General features: G+C 39.8%; 3 protein-coding genes and 1 long non-coding RNA gene across 7 annotated transcripts in view; 1 reads left to right on the top strand and 3 right to left on the bottom strand.

Moving 5' to 3' along the window:
• The window catches only part of LOC123960691 (dual specificity testis-specific protein kinase 1-like), a 50,605-nt gene extending 47,582 nt beyond the window's left edge, over positions 1 to 3,023 (bottom strand). Inside the window, exons 1-2 of the mRNA XM_046035603.1 lie at positions 2,763 to 3,023; positions 1,247 to 1,319 (exon numbers count right to left, since the gene is read on the bottom strand). Coding sequence (XP_045891559.1) covers positions 1,247 to 1,277 — 31 coding nt within the window. The 5' untranslated portion in view covers positions 1,278 to 1,319; positions 2,763 to 3,023. The remainder of the gene's footprint in view (positions 1 to 1,246; positions 1,320 to 2,762) is intronic.
• Positions 3,024 to 5,530: 2,507 nt separating this feature from the next.
• LOC123960921 (beta-1,3-galactosyltransferase 2-like) lies at positions 5,531 to 8,342 on the bottom strand. Its single transcript, XM_046035958.1, has one exon. It carries the CDS (start codon positions 8,172 to 8,174, stop codon positions 7,209 to 7,211), a length of 966 nt encoding a protein of 321 aa, XP_045891914.1. The 5' UTR covers positions 8,175 to 8,342; the 3' UTR covers positions 5,531 to 7,208.
• A 962-nt stretch (positions 8,343 to 9,304) lies between these two features.
• tncb (tenascin Cb) overlaps positions 9,305 to 21,404 on the bottom strand; it is a 47,928-nt gene continuing 35,828 nt past the window's right edge. For 2 of the 3 annotated variants that reach the window (XM_046035703.1, XM_046035704.1), the window contains 11 exons: positions 19,251 to 19,373; positions 17,978 to 18,121; positions 17,403 to 17,522; positions 16,156 to 16,299; positions 15,686 to 15,816; positions 15,448 to 15,580; positions 14,299 to 14,450; positions 13,589 to 13,685; positions 13,044 to 13,205; positions 11,889 to 12,052; positions 9,305 to 10,812 (listed from right to left, as the gene is read on the bottom strand). In XM_046035703.1, the coding sequence (XP_045891659.1) occupies positions 10,702 to 10,812; positions 11,889 to 12,052; positions 13,044 to 13,205; positions 13,589 to 13,685; positions 14,299 to 14,450; positions 15,448 to 15,580; positions 15,686 to 15,816; positions 16,156 to 16,299; positions 17,403 to 17,522; positions 17,978 to 18,121; positions 19,251 to 19,373 (1,481 nt within the window). In that variant the 3' untranslated portion in view covers positions 9,305 to 10,701. Of the gene's footprint in view, positions 10,813 to 11,888; positions 12,053 to 13,043; positions 13,206 to 13,588; positions 13,686 to 14,298; positions 14,451 to 15,447; positions 15,581 to 15,685; positions 15,817 to 16,155; positions 16,300 to 17,402; positions 17,523 to 17,977; positions 18,122 to 19,250; positions 19,374 to 20,847; positions 21,121 to 21,404 lie in introns of all 3 variants that reach the window. The other variant, XM_046035705.1, reaches the window with a different exon arrangement.
• On the top strand, positions 10,713 to 13,989 carry LOC123960767. Of its 2 annotated transcripts, XR_006822597.1 has the most exons (4): positions 10,713 to 12,035; positions 12,648 to 12,839; positions 12,944 to 13,230; positions 13,582 to 13,989. It is a non-coding gene; the product is annotated as an uncharacterized LOC123960767 (long non-coding RNA). The 2 variants fall into 2 exon arrangements; XR_006822598.1 differs by lacking the exon at positions 12,648 to 12,839 and having other exon boundaries at positions 13,150 to 13,230.

Below are 21,404 nucleotides of genomic sequence, written 5' to 3'. Positions count from 1 at the left end.
CTTGAGCACAGGAAAATTATTATTATATGAGAAAAAAGAACTATCTAGCACTTATCTGTGGATCCCCAAAGTGTTCATTATTAAATAAATAATTAAATAGGTAATTATAAAATTAGTAGATTATTTAAATAAAGTGTGCATGGGCAGCCTTGTTAAGCCAAGGTTTAAAGGATTGGTTACTGTGTATGTGTACAGTGTTTGTTTACAGCAGCAGCCTCTACTTGGGTAATAATGAATAACTTTAGCATTGTCAGCTAACAGGAACAAACTAGTCAAAATAGGTAGCAGTTATTGAGCTTGCTAGCTTAAGAGGGGCAGGGGGTACATGACTGGCTGAAAAGTGTGAGGGCAGTGACAACACCACTGTCGTGAAAACATTATGAAATAAAATGTTTGATTATTAAACCTGACATTATGAAATAAACAGATTATTGGAAAAATGCCCCCCAAAAAACAGACTTCTGAAATAAAAATGTCTATAATGAAATTAAAATAATATCCAATAAAACTGTAATTATGAAAATGAAAAGAGAAACAACATTTCATAATAATGAATTGATTTTTTAATCAATTATTTCACAAACTGTTGGTTCATTTATACATTTTACACAATTGATTAATATGATTATTTATTTCATTTTATCATAGTCTTTTTTATTTAATATTGAAGACTTTGGGGTTTCATATTTATCTACTGCTTTAAAATATTCTTTTACTTGAGCTCAAGCATAAAGAAAGAAAACCTATAGCCTGTACAGGATGTGTTCAACGTGGAGGGCAGGTAATAGGACACTTCTCTGACACACCATCTTTGAGCATGTTTAGAAGGGCAGGATTCTGAGCAAAGGTCTTTCTATTTCAGAGCAATGCACAGCTAAACATGATTACTGTACGGCAGATTCATCCGCTTAAAGCCCCAGTCCATCTAAGACACAATAACATAGAGGAGACATAATGATTGAACACATACAGCAACTGCTGTAATCGATTTGAGACACTGACATCAAGCAACACAGCACCACATACGCAGATCACGCTCAAGACAAGTGATTAAGTTGTGGTTTCTCAGTTCAGTGTCAGATTATTTTACTTTGCCACTTCCTTTTGAATGTGACATACAGATAAGAAATCAAAATCCCCTCCTGGTAAATACACAATCCATGACATATATGCATTTACTGTCAGAAATGCAATGTAAACACTACGCAGAAGAGCTGAAAAAGTATTAGAAACTCTCAATACTTACTCCATTGATTTAATAAGCTATTCATATGCATCTCGTTGATGGTGGAACAAACCCAGAGGTCTCTATGCAGAAACTGAGGAGGAACCACATACATGCAACAGCAAATGAGAAAAAGCGCAGACACAGGACTTTTCACAAAAATAACACATACATACACATGTCAAGCAAGCAACATAGAAAACCAACATGACGACATGAAATGCCAGACATCAGACACTGTTTGTTTCAAAAACATCACAGTTGAGTTTATTTCCTGACGACAGACAAGACGACGGTAATAATACTTTGCATGAGACATTGATCTCTCACTAAGGTTTGTGCAATCAAACTAAGTTGATGTCTTCAAAGGAACACAATGCAAATCCACAAATTGATCTCCCTGTTTAACTATGGAATAAGTTCCCAACTAAATTCAACCAAATAGTTATTTTCCCTCTCAGATTGTTTTTAGAGGTATCTTAGAAGTCTGAAGAGGCCAAGTATCCAGTACTTTTACAAGAAAAAAACAAGTATTACAAAAAAAGTCCAAGACGTTTTGTGACAAAGAGAGGGATGGATTAACCCATTAGAGGGCCTTGTGCCAAAAAGGAGCTGTGGACCACTAAAGAACGCCCACACACACATTCCCACATCCAATTTATTTCTGCACTGGAATACTACCCTGCCCCATGTTTGTCAGTTAAACACAAATTTATTTAAACAGGTATTCATTAACTTTTTTTGGCGGCTTGTTTGGGATCTGTAAATACAACACTGACATATTGTCACTTTGTTGTTCATGTGGCAATGTGTCAGCCAGTAGTTGCCTATTCCACATCCAGCAGACACAGAGCAACATCCACATTTGAAGATGTGTTTCTGGTCACCTGATGAATAAGTCTAATATTTACGCTCCTTTTAGCCCTGTTTCGATTTCCACCAACTCCTGGGGGGAAATATCTGGCTCTTTAGCTTTTTTAGCTGTTAAATGTTCCACCCGCAAGTCACTAACTTTGGTTTAATGCCAGGCCAGGTGCCATAAAGAGGATTTTTAACACTTATCACTGAGAACAACTGCCTTGCGCAAACAGTATTGATTAGAGCAGCCATAAAAAAAAAACTATTTAAGCTAAAGAGAGAAAATAGCTCAATTTCAGGGGTCTGGATTGCCAACTTCGAAATATAGGCTACACTTTTTCTGTCTTTAAAGCTGTTGACCCTCCATACTTATTCTGTGACCCCTTTGGGGACTCCTGTCCCAAGGTTGTTAACCACTACCACTATGCCTGAGAGTTTGAATATATATACGTTTGCACTACTATAGCGTTAAGCTTTTTGTACCTTAAGTTATTTATGTAATTTGCTCGCTTTTACAGCTTCTCTATTCAATTCATTCATAGTGATTTGTGGCATGCTTGTCGACAAAACAACATTCTGTGGAATATTTCTTCCTACAATTTTCTATAAAGCAGGCATTGCAGTTTAGTTCTAAACTTTCTACAAACTCACATGATAACAAGGCAAATAGTCTACTTACTTGGATTCAGTCCCAGCGTCGTTGTGAGTAAAAGGCAGCTCAGGTTTATGTTCTCTGTGAAGTACTGTGCATCATAGTTCCGTTGTAGTGTGTTGTCTGTGCAGAAGTCCCCGCTGTCTTAACACTTTCCCTCTAACTGCTAACCTGCTAACGAGTCTCTTGCAGGATCCAGGCGGTGCAGTCAGTTTGCAGCAGCTCACTTCTCTGTGGATGCGGTCTGTGGTAAAACAAGCCCCGCTAATGCAAATACATGTTTTATGGGTTGTCTTAGAAACCAGCCTCACCAGCGCGTCGGTGGATGTAACTCCACCCACGAGGAGAGGAGGCCGGGCGGAGCTGAGCAGCACACAGGCGGCTTGGCAGAGTCTGTGTCGTTGTCAGGAGAACAGTGCTGGACTGATGTAGAATTTCGTGATATTACATTTTTTGCGGATAGCAGATGTTCTTTATTTGATGATCTTTATTTTTTCTTTGATACCTTTCAAGACCCCTTCAGCCCCCCAAACACACCTGAGAAATTTAGCTTACAATAACAGAATTCAGTCTACAGTTAAAACATTTGTGTATATTGCCTTACAATGACAATATGACGTCTCATCTGAAAGCTGTTTGTGCTGATCAGAAGTATCTAGATACAGCACAGCACAGAGGTGGGAGTGTTTTGAACAATGTGGAGCTCTGGCCCAAAGCACAAACTCCCACTCAGTCGTGTGGGAAATGAATAGACTCGAACAGACGGTACACAAATAACAGCCAAATGGAGAAGAGCTTTAACATGATGAAATGGAAAGAGGAACAAAACAATATAGAATTTTACAAATTTAGGCTGTTCAGCTAGAGGTTGATCTGACTATGTAAGAGCAGGCGTGCTTGTAAGGAAGTCCTCCCGAGCATGCTGTCAATGGTTTACCAGCAAATGTTGTATATTGTATACTAACATTGCATAAGAATATGCATTTATCATTCTTTAAGGCAATACTTTGTTTGGCTTGTGAGCTCTTAAGTAAAGTATATAATATCTAGATGTGATCCCACAACACAAGATACATGTTCAGTTCAAACAATGATTTTCATTGTCCGATTCTTTCATCTGAAGGTCCAGAAGAGGTACATATTCAGACACATATACAAAAATAATAATAAATGTGAGTGTGAGAGAAATATCTTGTGACACCTCAAATCTTTCTTTGGGCCCCTTGAGGGATCCCAGCCTCCAGGTTTGCAACCACTAAAGAAAGCCCTGCAGACAGTTTAATGTAAAAAAATATCAGTGTTGTTGGTGCCCTAACCAAACCTAGTATGAAATCAGTTTCTAAGGGCTGGACAAGCTCACCTTTCTTTTCTGTTACAGAATTTTGATAAAAGGGCTAACCCTGGCACAACAAAAAGTATCTGTCTTCTCCTCCCAGTGATAAAGACTTAGTTTGGTTTGCTGCCAACCCAGAACAAGAAAAACACTTGCAGACCTTAGCCTAGGATTGGTTTCTGCAGAGCGTTGTCTAGTTGTGAGGCTGCCATCTGCTGAGGCTCAGCCACACTGGTGAATCATGAAGCAGCAGCCGGCTCTGCTGCAGGCATCAGCCAGCAGGCCAGTCATAACACAACATGTAATTCTACCTTTTGCTGTCTCTAGTTCACCATCATCCAGTCTGTTAATTCAATATGCAACTTTTTCAAATCAGCAATCAATTAGGAATGGAAAGACAGGACTTTCTGAACACCTTTTGAAATACTGTATAACAGCAGTGTACCAGTTAATAGCTAACAATTATATCTACATGTTACACTACAATTCACACTCACCTCTAGAAATTGCATCATTCTGAAAATTTCCATACTCTCATTTTCTCTGCATTCTCATGTCCCATAGTGCTCCATTTTTGATTAAGTACATTACAGGACACAAGTACACACACACACCAGACTTCACATACTAGTAACATTGGTGAAGTTTTCTTTTCTAAACCATCTCAGTAGGGTCTCTGTTCAACATCATTATGGCTATATGTTTGTTGAGCTGTGCTTTCTATTATATTTGAAAACGATAATACAGGTCCATTCTCCTATATCATTTTGAACCTACATGTATGCCTGTGCAAAACAAAAGTCACGAAAAATGTAATTTATCTCTATTGTCAGGATCCTGGTAAGGTTGGACCTGGCCCTTGGAAGCATCCCTATAGTTCAGTGAAAACATGAGGAACATGCTAGGTTCTTCATATTTTAACAACATTGTGTGTAATGTATTTCTTTGACTCCTCCTTCCTTGACAGATTTGAACTTACAGACTGAAGTTAGCAAAGTGTGAGAGGGGAAGTTTTAACTTGTCCCACAACAAAACAAACAGGAAGGAGAGAGCTGTCAGTCAAGCCCAGTCTGTGCATGAACACACTGTCCTGAGAAAAGGACAGACTCTTTATAACATCAAACTGTTTAACATAATTCTAATCAGCTCCACCTCACTCACCTTGCTTAGAAAGCTGCTACATTTGAATGTAATAATAACAATCTGCTAACGTCATATTTAATACTAACTTAACTACTTAACACCTGTAGTCGTCAACCTACTTCCTAATGCACTGTACTTTCCTTTTGTCCTTGGTTTCTATTTTTTCTTGATAAAGCATGTTCTTTATAATGCCCTGAGTTTCAAAAATAAGCATTTCAATGCTGCGCTACTGTATGCATTTGATGAATACATCATTAAATGTAAAACTGGTCAAACAAATACAATTGTACAAAGTACAATATTTGCCCGAGGCTTTTTGTTTGGATGGAAACATCATTTATTCCAGCAAGGCAAACTAAAACTCTGCAGGGACACAAAGGCAGCAGCAGCAGTAGTAATAGCAAGACAATAATAGCAGTAATAAAACAGTGATGGAAACTTTCCTTTCAAAAAAAACCAACAACAAACACTGAGACATTGTAAGGGACAGACACACTGACTAACGGTTAAAAATAACTGGATTCAGCACATTTTCTCATTATTATGCAGAAACTACAGCTTCAGTATCCATTCATGAGGTATAAATAGATTAGGCATTTTGGTAAATACAGAAAAACACAATTAAATGCTTTTCTGAGAGAAAGTTACTTATTTCCTCCACAATTCTCACTGTCATAGTCCAACTGAATTAGGCACTGAATCACCAGCAACATCCTTTTGCACTGTAAAGAATAACCACATCTGCTCATCTGCTGGCACATACTGCCACCAGCTGGTGGCCATGTGCAACTACAACACATCCATAAATAGGCACACTGTCATTTGCTACATACTGTAAATAAATAGGCACAGTAACCTGGCAAATAAGCTGCAGGTTATTTTATAAAGTTACATTTTTTATAGTAGCAGTGCAACGCATCATGTCAATATTTCATGTTTATTTTTTTTTGTTTACAGGGTAATGAGGCCCCATGTAATTTACTGTACACGTGGACCCTGAACCCATCAGGCACTAACCGAAGAATAATCCCAATGGTAGTGAAATGGATGTATTTTAAAATAGTCTTTGGCTTGAGAGTAAAATAAATACAGACAGACCAAAAGTAGTAAAAATTCTGTGATTTTTCCAGCATTTTGGATAAAGCAGCTGAAACACTAGACTGGCTACAGTAAACATTGTGTCTCTAAAACACTGCTGCTTCTTCTTGGGCTAAAATCCATTTAATGCAAACGGCTTGTGACAGAGGTCGTAACATACATTCTCGTAAGGCTGCAGGTAACAGCTATTATCATTATCAATTACAGCTGAAACAATTCATCTATAGTATCGTATAACTATTTGAAAATCGATTAATGTCTTGTAACTTCATTTCTACAGCAGCCTTCTAAGATGGGTACACCTAAAATATAATACCACAGAATACAATGGGAATTTACAATATTAGAGAAAAGTCACAACAAATAAATCAAATTTGCATAGCTATGTTTTAAGTAGGAAAAGCACAGGTGTTACTAATTAGCTTTTTGATGGCTCAGTTCTATACAGTGAGCCAGCATGCACAATGCCAGGAGCCAGAAACTGAAGCAGCTAAATGGAATTCAGCCATTGTTGATTTTATTACCTACACCTGTGTTTTTCCTACTGTGACTTGTCAAAACTCTTTTAGTCTATTTCCTGTCTCGCGATGCCTAAGAATATTGGGAACCACTGACTTAAAGAATTCATCTATTATCAAAATTCCTGCCATTCATTTTTTACTTAATGACAAATTGATCCATTTCTAATTTTATTTCAGAACACATTCTTCTAGATCTCTGTAAAGTTCTCCGTTTGTTAAATTCTTTGATAATATAATTTCCACCTTCTAACAACTAATCCCACTACTCCATCAGTCTTTAAGCTTAACACCCTGATGGCTGTGTGTCTAATGGCTTTTTTTCCCCTTTACAGCAGGCTACCAATTTCATCAAGCTCTCATATTTGGTTATCTTTGCTGTTAGCAGCTAGTGTGGCCTTTGGAGAAGTCCTGCCAAATTTCCAGCAGCTGTGGTGGTTTAAACCCATTGACAATGACCAGTTTGGCAAAAATGCACCTGTCGTACTCCAACTTTCCAATTTCAAACAGGTTCCTGAATGTCAGCAGGCTGCGGGAGTACACCGGCCGGACGCCCAGCACACGCAAACACAACCCCACATAGACGTCCTCCAGGGGGATCATCCGGATAAACCTGGATGCCCAGGAAATCCTGGCGGCCAGGTCTGCAGAGAAGACGTACCCAGCTCCAGACACATAAGGGGGGAAGCTGTCCTCGGGGTACAGCTCCTCTGACACATGCCATTTGCTGTTGCTGTCCCTCCTTGGCCTGCCATCACTTATCACTGACCCTGTGATGAAGCCCTGCCTGGGGGAGCTCCTCAATCGTCTGATGAGGTAGAAAACATTCACAAAGATGTCAGCGTCCACCTTCATGGCATAGGAGGCGTTTGGGCAGTGGGTCGCCAGCCAGTTCATCATCACCATGGTCTTGATTGTCAGGTTCTGGTAACTGTCCTGGAAATTCATCTGAATGATGTCTGCATGTTTCCTACTCTCCTCCTCCAGCTTGTCCTGGATGCTTGACACCTGCACCCCCTCAGGGAGCCCCACAAAAAACAGAGTCAGGGTGTCCTGACCCGGAGTACCCCATGTTTTCCTGACCGCATCCCTTGCTGCAGTCTCTACAGGGGCAACTGGGACCATAAAAACAAGGAAGGGGCTTCTGTCCTTGCATACAGCAGGCTGATTGAGAATATACTGGTATGTTTCAGGGGATATTACCCTGTACGCCTCCACAGGAAGAGGACTTGGCTTTGGCGGATGTTCCCTCGCTGTCACTCTACTCACTAAGATCTGAGCAGACAGGACGAGCACAGCTGAAACAGTGAGTAACTTCACTAACCTCCAGCAATAAGTTATCCTCATTGTCTCAAAGTCTGCCGTTCACTCGGTAGTAGTAGTATAAGTCCGAAATGAAACTGTAAAACCCGCGAAGTCAGGTTGTCACACAGCATTTCTGTCCGGGGGAAGCAGCCACTGCAAGCAGGGCGAAGCAGGAAATAGAAATCTGCCAAAGACGCCGAGGGGCGTGGTGTCCGACTGAGCCAAACCCAGCACTTAAATAAGACCCAGCGGGAAAGAGAGCCGTGTCCACTGGCTGAGCACGATGTTAGAGAGCAGCACTGTGATTGGTGGATTTTATAGCTACTGATGACGGAAGTCGGGCCTTAACGTAGAGCGGTCACATCCAACAAAACACCACTGGTGACTTCTGTTTGTCCATGATTGAGTTTGTGGTAAACAAAACAAAAATTAACAATCAATAATAATATAATTCATATAATGTTATTAATAATAATAATAATAATAATAGGCTGGGTTTAGGTTGAGTGTGACACTTAAGCTTATGGATAAAGTATTGTAATTTTTCTCTAAGCCTTCCAGTGAGTATTTATACTATTGCCTATATTATATTGGCTAGGTATTAAACATTTTTATAAATATTATAATAGTCAATACACTACACTTTGTGAACGCAGTTAATCCCTTTGCACAGAACTTCATGGTCAAATCCTAAAGCTTACACTACATACTTTTATTGGGTTAACATCACTAATGCTACAAAATATGACATGCATGTGAATAGTAATATGTGGCATCAAAATGATTATTTAAAGACTGTCTCTGTTTTGTTATTAAGGAGCTAGTTTAAATTTGCTCAGTGTAATAGTAAGAGCTCAGTGGTTACTTAGTTTTGTAGGGCATGATTTACTTCACTTGGTGGGGCACAAAAAGGGTAACTAATAGTCGGGGAATCATGAAGCGATGAGAGATTACTAAGCAACTACTTATTATGATGCATCACTTTACTTGATGGGGGTAAGTAAGACTCACTGTGACATGAAGAATATCCATGACAGCTGAGCAAACTCTGTCCAGTGAGGAAGACCATGAGCTGTGATTGGAAGTAGGTAGAAAGTGGACCTTGAGTCAGGAATTTTAGTCAGTTTTTCTTTATCGCTGACATTGAAAAATAAAAATACATGAACATCTTCCCTTTAAACAAACTGTTTTATTGTAATACAGTTTACAGAGAAACACCTGTCACCCAGTTATAAACAAACAAAACAATAAAAACAAACTTAATTTACACAGGCATTCTTTAAAAGGTCAGTGGTTTAGTATGCTGCTGTAGCAGGTGATGGGTGTTTAGGGGTTGGGAGGGTAGAAACAGTAACTAGTTTAACTAAATTTGGCCTGTTATTAACATAAGCATAGAGACCTTACTATGTCAAATAGAATTCAATTGGAATTGACCTTTTTTTATGTTTTGAGCATCAACATCTTTTGTGTCAACAACACATAACATTCTCTTGTTCCACATATATGTACTGTATTCACATTTTGCAAAAACAAAGAAAAAAAATCACCGCATTTCATTATATACTGAATAACAGGTCCTGCCTCGGATTCTTAAGAGAAACAAAACAAATAAAAACACATCAGCTTTTCTTTTCTCTCTTTTTAGCTTTTAAAACACAATACTGTGGCTGTAGCATGATGCCTTTAGGGGCTCACATAATGAATGGAAACATTGCCATCCACATGGACATGGGATGTGGTGGGTAAAATACTTTTCCATACAATTTTTTTTTCTGTTTTCATTTCCATCTTTATCACATCAGATGTTGGCTTGCGTGGCGGGATATAAGGGAACCTGGGGAGGATAAAGTGACACTGACACGAGTTAAGTTGCACAAAGACAAACAAATGGCAGGTTAGATGGAGATATCTGACATCTGAGCAGTGCCATCTGAGGAATATTCCTATTCATATGTTTAAATCAGATGTATACATGTACAGTATTGTACAAGAAATAGAATTTCTATGACAATCCAGTTGAATTATCACTGTATTGTCAGTTTTTGCAAAGAGGCCCTGAACCTAAACAAGACCATATTGTACTATGATCAGCCTGTCTGTTCTGTAAAACCCCAAACGTGGCTTGGATGTGAAATAGGAAACTGTATTAATTACTGTACACAACATAATGCCCAAGCTGCACACTTGCCTCCCCACAAATGCTGCAACACAAGAGAAAGGATCAGAATCAAGTGAGATGGGTTTGTTTTTGCTCTCTTTGGTGCGTGAGTAGAATCCAGTTGTTAGAGTCCAGTTTGTAACATGCACATCAATTTCCGCACTGGCAGCATCTCTACAACCATATCACAGGGAAAGGGGGCTATGGAGTTGAGGCTGATCTGTGAGCAAATGGGAGGAGGGAAGGTGTGTTGGTTTTGTGTGGAGGCAGCGGGGCTCTTGGCAGTGGCTTTGGTCGCTGCAGGGTGTGTGGGTGTAGGGGTCGAGGTGGTTTATGGGGAGTCCAGACAGAGTTGTAGCAGTGTTGTTGTTGTTGTTATTGTTGTTGGTGGTGGTGGTGGTGGTGGATCATTTATGATCGTTTCCTCCTTCCCTCTAGGTTTCTGAAATTGGATGGCCTAATCTTCATCTCGGCAAACTCGATTGAGTGCTCGTGACCTTTCCAGTGGAACCAGTTCACACCCTGGAGAGGAGATGGACAAATCACATTAGTAGAAAGTAGTAGTAGAAAATACAAACACTAAAGTATAGCCCCAATCTTACCCCTTGTTCAAGTACATTTTTTCTGTAGTAAACTTTCAAACAATTCAAGGGTTAAGTTAGAACAAAAACATGTAATTAATTAATTAATTCACATAATTTTCCATTTTAGGTTTAATATCATGCAATTGGGCTAACTAGGTCTACAGTGAAATACACAAACAATGCTGTTCCCTTGTAACATTATACAAGTCCTCTATATGGATCAACAACAAAAGAGTTTAATCCCCAACTAACCATCAGGTTTCTTCAACTTTCACTCAGGAGCAAAAATCAGCCTTTAAATGATTTGATACTTATGGTGATAATTATCAATATCGAAAGATTTAAAACTTCTTATCATGGTAACATTTTTGGCCATATCGTCCAGCCCTATTTTCTACAGTATCTCTATATGGCAACTATGTTATGGATATGGTTTGGGAAAAGGTGTGGTTATGACAAATTAACTATGTTTAAGGTATTGTTAAGATGGATTACTTGACACAAGGGGTTAACAGCAGGCCCACAATAAATACCTACAGTGCAGGTTTGGATTTATGGTTCAGCATATGATTCCCCCCTTGATATCACCACCACATAAGACAAATGTACGTGATAAGACCATATCATGCTTTAATCAAAGTAGGTCTAATCAAAACAAGGTAAACCCTGCTAGTACAGTTTCTTCTTGACCTCGATGTTTCCTAGCGACCCCTAGAACCACATGACAGATCCTCAGAATCTTCAAAAGGAATAATAACACCATCAAAGACTCTCTAAACTACTACTGAAGGACTAAGGGATTCTAATCATAAGCCAGTGAAACCCCATTAGGGACCCCTGGAACCCCTTCAAAAACAGCTGAACCCTCTTCAGAAATCCTGAAATATCATCTCACTGGACCTCCATCAAGGACAGTCAGTGACCCAGGAAGCCCCTCGGGATCCTAATTTGCAATCCGTGTTATGACATACAGTAACTGCATCATGAGATGTGCTTTATGCAGCCATACTGTACCTTGCTATGACTGTTATCTCCATATCGACCCATGAGATTCACACGGTGGCAGTTTTTATACCAGAAGGCTCCCTTATAGGACAGGGCACAGTTGGTGACAGCGATGTCGTTGTCATGGTCATAAGTGGAGAACGGACGGCCATGGTGGTAGGTCATTGAGTCGCCTACAGAGACACACAACACAGAGAGAGTCAACTAAATAAACTGCAGCTCAGTTTCTGAACTGTTACACTTTAAGTGTAGATGAACATTTCAGGTACAAACTGTGCACTACCTGGCCACTACATGTGCAAAAGAGATACAGTATTCTCTTCTAGTCCATTTGAACATAATTTGATCTAGATGTCATTCTTTTCAAGTAAAAGAAGGGGTACCAAGTCAAGCATATAAAATCTAAATAATAAGAAACTACTACCTGTATAAAATTTATACAAATAATATAAACAATTAACCAAATTGGACAACATTGACAAAATTTACATAATTTATAAACTAAGATGTTTATGTATATAACATAACACACATAGTTTAAAGGCATAATGGATTTGCCTACAAAAAAAAACAATGTATAGACTAGTGCAATTTTGCTGTGTTCTGGACTTTCTGGGCATCCGCCTTTTGGCAGCGAGCTGGGTCTGAGGTTTGGACAATTAAAACGTAGCAACCAAGTTACTGTCCTCTGCTCTCTGTCTGTAAAACGACGTTTGGAGACAAGTTAGGACAGGCTATGTGAGACTATAGGTGTATAAAGAGCTGCAGGTCTGTGTGTCTCTTTGACCGAGGAGTGGCTGAGCTGGAGAGGACAGGATGAAGCGTGGCTGCGGCTGCATTCACACAAAATCTTGCAAGGTGGCTCCTTCCCACAGGGCTGTGTGGAGGTATGGCTGTGTGTACACAAACTGCTAACTGCTGAAAATAGTCCCCAACAAATGCACTATTCCTCCTGTTTGAGTAAGGTTTGCTCAAAACTACAGTATATATGAAATATAAATATGAAACTATATACTTATGAGCTGTATGTATTTATTTGTGAAAACAATTTTATATTTCTTCAGTAGGAACCAACGGGGATGAGTGCCACAGACAGAATAGCGAAGTCAGAAAGTAAAAGCATTGTGTACATGTTTGGCTGCAGGCTCCAGAAGTCAGCGTTACCTGCTGTTCCACTGTATCCTCCTACATGGACTTTGTAGCGAGTCCGAGGTTCAGAAACAGAAAACTTGTCATACTGAGCATAGGCTGTTTCTCCCTTATCTCTCAGGTCAACTCGCAGCTCGTATTGACCTCCAGCTGTGATCTTATGCAAGTTGGAAAGACCTGAGTGACAGAGAAGATTATATAGGTAAGATGTTTGGACAGCAATAACAATTCAGTGATAAGATATTATTATCAGATAATGCATTATTCTAAATAAGTAAGGAATTAAGGAAAAATACTATTTGAGGGCTCATACATCTAGTTGGATTCAAGCTTCAAAGTGTATCTTTTTTATTCCATTATTGAATATTTTTGATTTAATATTAACTTCTTTTGTAGAGTCTGATCAAAATCCATGGGGCTTGATAAATTTTGGAACAAATTACCTGATAATTACCCAAAACATATCACATGAGTATTGGGTGATGCTGGATGCTGTTCATTTGTATAAATCATACAATCACGGAATACTGTGTTGTGCTCTGATGTTTGCTAGAAATTACCCAGCCAGAATTCATCATTCATGTCACCGAAGCCAGCTGTGTAATTCTTCCAGTTGCGGAAAAACTCCAGTCTACCACTCTGGCGTCTGAGGAAAACCTGCAAAGAGAAAGACAACAAGAAATGAATATTGTGTGATTTTACTGATTGCCAGACATTCCCAATGCAAATTAGGTTTATGTGAAATATCTGACAATCATAACTGTTATATATGGGTTTTCAAAGCAAAATGACATTTTCAATAAATATATATCATGGATATTTTCTTTGACAGAAATTCATCAAAACTCAACTGGCACATAGATGCACAGCAGAATATAGTCTCATCACCAGAGAAATGCAATTATCAATCTCAATAATCTCAATAATTTCTCCATGATTTCAATAAATGATTAGTATTATATTATATTGTTATTTTTTCTGTGTAATTGGGTAGAGAGGGACCAGCAGTAAACATAACACTGAAAGACGCTAAAACTCTCTATAGAGCTGAGAGTAGCTGATAATTTGAGGGATCATTGTTTGTGGGTTCGTCACTACAAGTGATATCTTTCACATCACAAATAGTCATTTGTCCCATAATGTAAAAATAGTGCAGCTTTAAATATTAATACATAAATATTAATACATACATATACTATATATATATATATATATATATGTGTATATATATGTGTGTGTGTGTGTGTGTCCCTGTTAGCCAGTGACTTACAATCCATCCGCCTCCATCAGTGCTCATGTCACAGTAGACCTGGATTGGCTGGCTCTCATCTCCGCCCAGATAGATGGTGTACAGGTCTGATGAGGTGTCGCCATTCAATAAGGCTTGGGAGCAGTCCTTGGGGTATCTGTACAGCACACCAGCTAAACACACGCATGATTTGTGGAACAATCAACAAAGTGGACTAAACAGACTCCATAACAAGGAGGATAATAAAGGATGTCTAGGTTGTCTGGTGACTCTTACTGGTTTTGTGAATAATGGTGGACTGCATAAAGCGCACAGTGCGTAGGATACAGAAAGAGTGGCAGATCACTTTTGGTATTTTTATGGCTGCAGGCACATGATTTACCTGGGGCAGCCCAGCAGGCTGCAGGGTACAAGCTGGACACGTCACCAGCCGATCACCAGGTTAACATTGTGGGTAAATGAACACAATCTCACTCAAATTCACACCTGCTAGTAATTTGGTAAGTTTCCACTTAACCCAAAATGCAAATATCTTTGGACTGTGGGAGGACTTTGAACCACCTCTAATGAGGTATAGTAAATAGTCGTTGACTATGTAATTTATACTGTGTAATCAGAACAATTTTAAGAGTTACAATTGCTGCCAGTTCAAGCAGCCATTGTAATGTGCCTTGTTCTTCTGACGCCTGTGCACACCTTGCTATGGCAGATGGAACATCAAGGACCACGATGGAAATAAGTCCAGGACTTTCTCGTGTTATCCTTAACAATTTCTTCACATGCAATGTGTTTTTTTATCTTGTCAAATTAGCTAAACTAGACTAAAAATACTTGTAGGCAACCGGCCCTGGGACCAATCCAGGAGCTATTTGATGTGAGGCACCAGTGCTACCATTGGACTTCTGGGCTGCCCTAACAATAAGGTCCCTACTTCTACCAAAGCAGAGTTAGCATTTCTCTACTGCACAAAGATAGGGCCCTTAAAGTTTGCTCATCTTTGAGGATCTTGTTTCTTGTGGAGTTTTACATAGTTCAGGAGTCATTTGAAATGGGGTCATTTGCCCTTCCACTGCATTATCATTATAAAATACACCTACTAAAATCTGTTTGATACTTTTTGACATATCTTGCAACAGACAACCTGTCCAGTGTGTATATAAGTCCACTCACTGGTGGTGAAGACAGTGGTGATGACTCTGCTTCTCTTAGGACCAGCAATGGCCTGCAGCTTGACTGAATACTCCGTGGAGGCGCTGAGCTGAGCCATGTTATAGGAGACAGCAGTGGGACTGAGGACCACCTCCTGAAGGAGGAAACATGTTCAAACATTTTATTCCCAAACCCCATTTTATAAATTTAATGTAATACCAGTTAGACCAGCGTCTGTGGAGTTCTGGTGTCTGCTCACCCGGACGGTGCCGTCTGCAGACTCGAAGCTGAGGATGTATCCAGTGATGTCAGCGCGAGGCGGCTTCCAAGTCAGCATGCCGTTCTCTGTCTGGATGTTACTGGCTGCCAGGTCCTGAGGAGCGTCCACATCTAAAAACATAACAGCCAATTTCATATTTTAGTTTCTCTGTCGGATGTTCTTTGTCTCAGCTGTTCCAGGACCTTTGTGTGATGTCATTCATGTTTAATTCATCTTTCATTCACATACTTCTACATGACCTCACTGCAGTTATTAATCCTGTTTATATTCAAGAAACAAACAACAGTATATCTACAGAGTTCCTCCTCTTGGTTGCACTTTTATTTCAGATGAAAGATGCTACTTTAGTTTACTTGGCAAATGTCCATTTTTGATTTAGTTTCAGATCAGCAAAGATAACAATCAGTCTCAGGAAATAAATAAATGAACTTTTCAGTCAGAATGCTCACCAGTGGTAAACTCAGTTGTAGTGGCTGCACTCTTAGCCAAGTCCCTCACAGCATAGACCTTCACAGTGTAATGTGTTGCCGGCGTCAAAGAGCTCATCTCAAACTCCACCACGTTTCCTGACACACGTTCCATCACTGGGGCCACTGGGAAGATACAAACAAGCAGGCCTTAAGTTAGCAAATGAAGGCTGAACATGCAGGATAAGAGGCTGGTTGTACAACAGGAAGCAAATTTGGTTTGGACTGGACCATTCAGTCTGGCTAACGAAAAAAGGAATAAAAGGTCAGACTTTATTTTTACGTTTTTTGTGAGCATCAGAAGAGGACTATTGTGAACTATTAGATAGAGAACCTATTTTTTTCTGGGTGGGTTTTCTTTCAGATTTGTGGATTTCTGACTCTTCTTCACCGTGCGCATTCACTAAAAATGATCACTGCACAGCACCTCACAAGAGTAAGTGGAATATTATCAGACATTTTAATGATTTCTGAGGTGATGTAGTGTTTATGACACATATTAACCTTTATTATCCGGTTCACCAGTGTTGATAGACGGCCTGTAGCCTGCATGATAATCATATAGGCATTATTAGACCAGAAATATCCCAAGTTATAGGCTACAGAAGGCATTATTGTCTCCTCTTACTATAACTGTCTAGACTCCAATGCTTAAAAACATATCAGTGAGGAGGATGGTGGGGTTTTATGCAGGAAACCTTGCACACTGCATGAAATGTTACAATGTGCACTATGTTCATATCAGGCTAGGCCTTGATTCAGTTCTTGATTATTAGATTACCCATTTTGCCCAAGAAAAGACAGGGTAATTTTCCTTTAATAAAGCCAACAAAAAACTAAAATCTGACCCATTATTTAGTTTTACCAGACTGAATGGATTAATAGAATCATTGGATGGTGCACGGACCTCTAACTCAGATATGAAATTGTTCCCTTCCCTTTGAAAACTTTCTGGAAACATCTAAGAAAACTTGTCTTTGTACATCTCAACAAATTTGTTGGGGCAGGAAGCAATTCTCATTACTTCTTCACTGAAAGGCAGCCATGGTCATATAATGATCATCACTGTTTTTCAACATCTCAATCATGATTCAACTGTGGATGGTGGGAGAACTATTGTAAAATCAATTTGCTGTCTTATGTACAGTATGTACTGTATGCTTATTTATATATATCTATATGTATTATCTGTGTTAGATTGTGTGTACGTGTCTGTAAATACTAGATACCTGAGTCTGCACTGTAGGTGATGACATAGCCGTCCACAGTAGCAATGGCGGGCTGCCAGAGCAGCAGAGCTTCAGTGTCTGTAATGTTAACTGCCGTGAGTCCACGGGGCTTATCCAGAGCTGTAAGAAACACACACACACACAGACACACACACACATACACACACTCAGTCAGCATGAGTAGATCGCACTCAAATATCTCTCTATGGACACAGCTATTGTGTTGTGTTGTAGAAGGAAGCGACAACTCTCCACCTTAAGACATTCTGATGCTTGAACACAAATGATGAACACATGAATCAAACATTGTTAGTGATTCACTTTAGCTAAGTAGTTGCTTTTGTAATTGTTACTTGTACAACAACCCATCAATTCTATTCATATTTAGTTTTTTCTTATCAATGCTCCATATAGGCTATATTTGGATTGATCTTAATGATTGTTGTGAATGTAACTTTTATTCAACAGCTGCTATACAAGCAAAAATAAATTTTTATATCGAGCCTTAAGATGATGTGTGTGTGTGCGTGTGTGTGTGTGTGTGGGGGGGGGTTATAGTTCCAGATAAGTCTTACCTGTGGTGACGCTGTCTGATCCAGGCTCACTCTCCCTTTGGCCCTTGACAGCAATAACAGTGACCTCATAGGTGACCCCAGGGGTCAGGTTGGGCAGCACAGTTTGAGACTCGGAGCCGTCCACTGTCAGCGTCTTAGCATTACCTGTGAGTCAAAACAAATGTTTGTCGTTATATTTTTGGAGTTACAGTGAAGAGAGTATAATTTAAAATGTAAAATATTTAAACATTTTCCCATTTTAACACAAAAGTAAGCCTAATAATGTGTTGTTTTTACTCAAATGTAGTTATTTTAAGTCATTTGATCAGTTTTGTCGTTTTTAGGCCAAATATGGTTTTGATAACCTCCGAGCAAAGTTTCTTGAAACACACAAAGCACATGTGTCGGTCATCATCAGGTCAAAAATCATTTACATTGGGTCAGAGATTGAGTAATTTTATCAGGAGACATCTCAGTTGTTGGTTGGTTGGAAATGGCCGGCTTTATAGCTTCATGTTGAAAATAAAATATCAATTTGAAATATCAATTTCAGAATATAAATAATAATTTACGAAATGAAGTTCATTTTGATTTCAGGTTAATGTTTTCAGCTGCCTTTTTATGTCACTGTCCTGTGTTCTCTACATCTGCAAATTAACTTCTATTATGATTACTTTTGTATCTTCAAAATAGGGGGCGCATACATGGATATAAATTGATATTTAAAAGTTATTTTACTCCACTTCCTTCCGGTTTCATCTGTATTTCACAATTGTTTTGTGTGGTACCTTTCCCTGTTACCTGGCAAGTGATGACTTTTTAGGTTTCGCACATTAAAGGGTGATATCCATTAATGTCATGTGCAAAACATTGAAAAAACACATTGAAAAAAAGTTCTTTTTTTTTTTTTTTTGCCTCTTTCAGTAGAAATACCTGTAACAAGTCACTAGGGGGCAGAATCAGTCAATCATTGGAAAAAAGAGTTTGCACTGCAGATGATGGAGGATTAAACTGATTGATAGAGCAGCGAGAACGTCCATACTGGCTATAAAGTCATTCATAACCTTGAACCTTGAAATCTCTTTCTCTTGATGTAAGCAGGGATGTAGTTGAGGGTAAAACTATTAGAGCTCTGAGCTTGTTTGGGGCTAAATCCCCATGTTATAAATGCTCCCTTTCTTCATTTTTCCCCCCAGATTAGTTTAATTTTGGGGGATTTTTCTGAATCGTGACAGTGCTGTGGTCAGATCTTCCCTGACTCTGTAGCGAATTATTCACACATAAGGACACTGACCTCCATGAGCAGGCACATAAGTGACCCTGTAGCTGTCCACCCGAGCTCTTGGAACCACCCAGTGAACGGTAGAGGACGTGTCGGTGACATCAGAGAAGCGGATGCCCTTGGGTGAGCCCATGTCTGACACAAACAAGACAGAAACAACAGGTGGGGGCAAAACAAACAAAAAGCAGAAGGTTTAGTCAATATGAGAACTGCTTAGACTAGTGAAGACTGAAAAACAGAACATATAGTATGTGTGTTACTGAACCCCAATAAACCCGCAAAAAAGACATATACTAGTGAGTATTTTCAAGAATACAAGAAAAGACACACAGGAATTAGGTTATTGTGGCCAGGGCAGATCCACCACTGAAAGGCACTGGTTTCAGAATGGAGCAAAAGAGAGAGTGCGTAAAAGACAGAGAGGTAGACAGACAAAGGGGGCCTGGGGAGGCCCGGGCTCACGGAGAGACCCTTCCCAGCGAACAGCGAGCCACAGTATCTTGCGTGACAGACCTGAGGAGATTAACTTGCCCCCATTTCATGGCAACACAAAAGTGAATCATGCGCCCAAGAGTAAAGCCTTACCCCCAGGGAGGACAGAGGACACAGCCATAGACACCCATTCTATGTGACACAGACAACTGCGCCCCCCCACCACCACTACCACCATCACTTTACAAAGAGCGACTCCGACACATGGGGCCAGGCAGTCAGACAGTCAGAGACAACATTTGGTAGACGACCGGACGTAAACCACATAATGAAAGAAGCAGAGTAAAGAGCTGAGTAAATGTCCTGAGTGGGGGTCAACCAATATGAGTTTTCAAGGCATTTTTAATTGTTTTGAATTAAAGCTGCTATGCTGATTTTGTGCAAATATTCAGTATCTTTCAACTGGACCATTCATTTATGAATTAAATATTCATTAAAGGATGAGTAAACATGTGAAACAGCATTTAGCATGGGACACTAAATTCTCCATGACAACCAGGACAATACTGTACAATAATAATGCATCATCAATATAGTTACTTCATATCCATCATATCAGACTGGCAAGAGCCACTTTTAATAGAAGGTTCATATCCGTAAACCCATTCTGGATCATAATTCTGATCCAGCAGCAGTCTGGAGCCATGAGATCAGAAGCCCCGTAAGGTGCCATGTGGTCTGTCTGAACCCAGAGTGTGTGTTCTAGGATATTGCTGTAGACTTGGATTGTGACAAAAGGCCCTCTACTGGAACCACTCAGGAGCACTGACAGGCAGGTTGAAACACTGAACACCCCAACACAGCCGCCGACACAAGGCACACAATGAAGCCAGAGCTTCTAAATAACTTCTAAAGATAACCTTTATTATTTTGTCAAATTGCAGCGTTACGTGCCCTGGACGAATACCACGACACTTTGTTACTAGGTTAGTAGACAAAAATACATGTGATATAAAAGACAAATGTTAGAACACAGGTATTAATGACCATGTTGTCATGCTGTTACCATAAAAGACCAAATTGACAAGGCATGACGTACATTGACTATGCTGATCAGACCAGTGCAGAGTTTCGGTTCACAGTTCTGATTTCTCGTTTCTATCCTTTCACTGTGTACCTGTTCTCACCCCCTCGATTACAGACTTGGAGCGTCTTCCAAAAATGAGCCCAAAGATTTCAATTTTGTACTTGGTGTCCTCTGTAAGATCTGTAATGGCTGTGCTTCGCTCCTCGCCACCCAGCACCAGCTCTCTTGGTTGGCCTGGGCTCTCATCCGGGCTGACCATTATGACAAAGGTGTCCAAGGCGTCTTCTTCAGCCATCCAGTCCAGCCTAAAGCTCTCAGGGGTGATGTCGGAGACTAGGACAGCCTGCACCTCTGGTTCGGTCTCTGAGTGACAGGGGAAAGTCAGTTTTCCTCCTCTGTGGAAATTTAAGAATGTGTGCTTTGACATTCTAGGAACATGGCAGCGAAAGAGAGTGTATCACTCCGTGTGCAAATGCGAGCATTGTTATATGGAAATTCAGCATCAGTCAACAAATAAAAAGCTTGAGTTTGCAGAGCGGCAAGATGAGAGTTTTACTGCAAAAACACACAGAAGGAAGAAATGAGCTGACAGGTTGTTGAGCCTGACAGAAGTATCCAGTATCATTTAGGCTTAGTTAACTGACCTA

The sequence above is a fragment of the Micropterus dolomieu genome, linkage group LG21, assembly GCF_021292245.1.
Source record: "Micropterus dolomieu isolate WLL.071019.BEF.003 ecotype Adirondacks linkage group LG21, ASM2129224v1, whole genome shotgun sequence".
NCBI lineage: Eukaryota > Metazoa > Chordata > Actinopteri > Centrarchiformes > Centrarchidae > Micropterus > Micropterus dolomieu.
The sequence above is the reverse complement of the archived record's forward strand: the minus strand, read 5'-3'. Positions and strand labels throughout refer to the sequence as shown.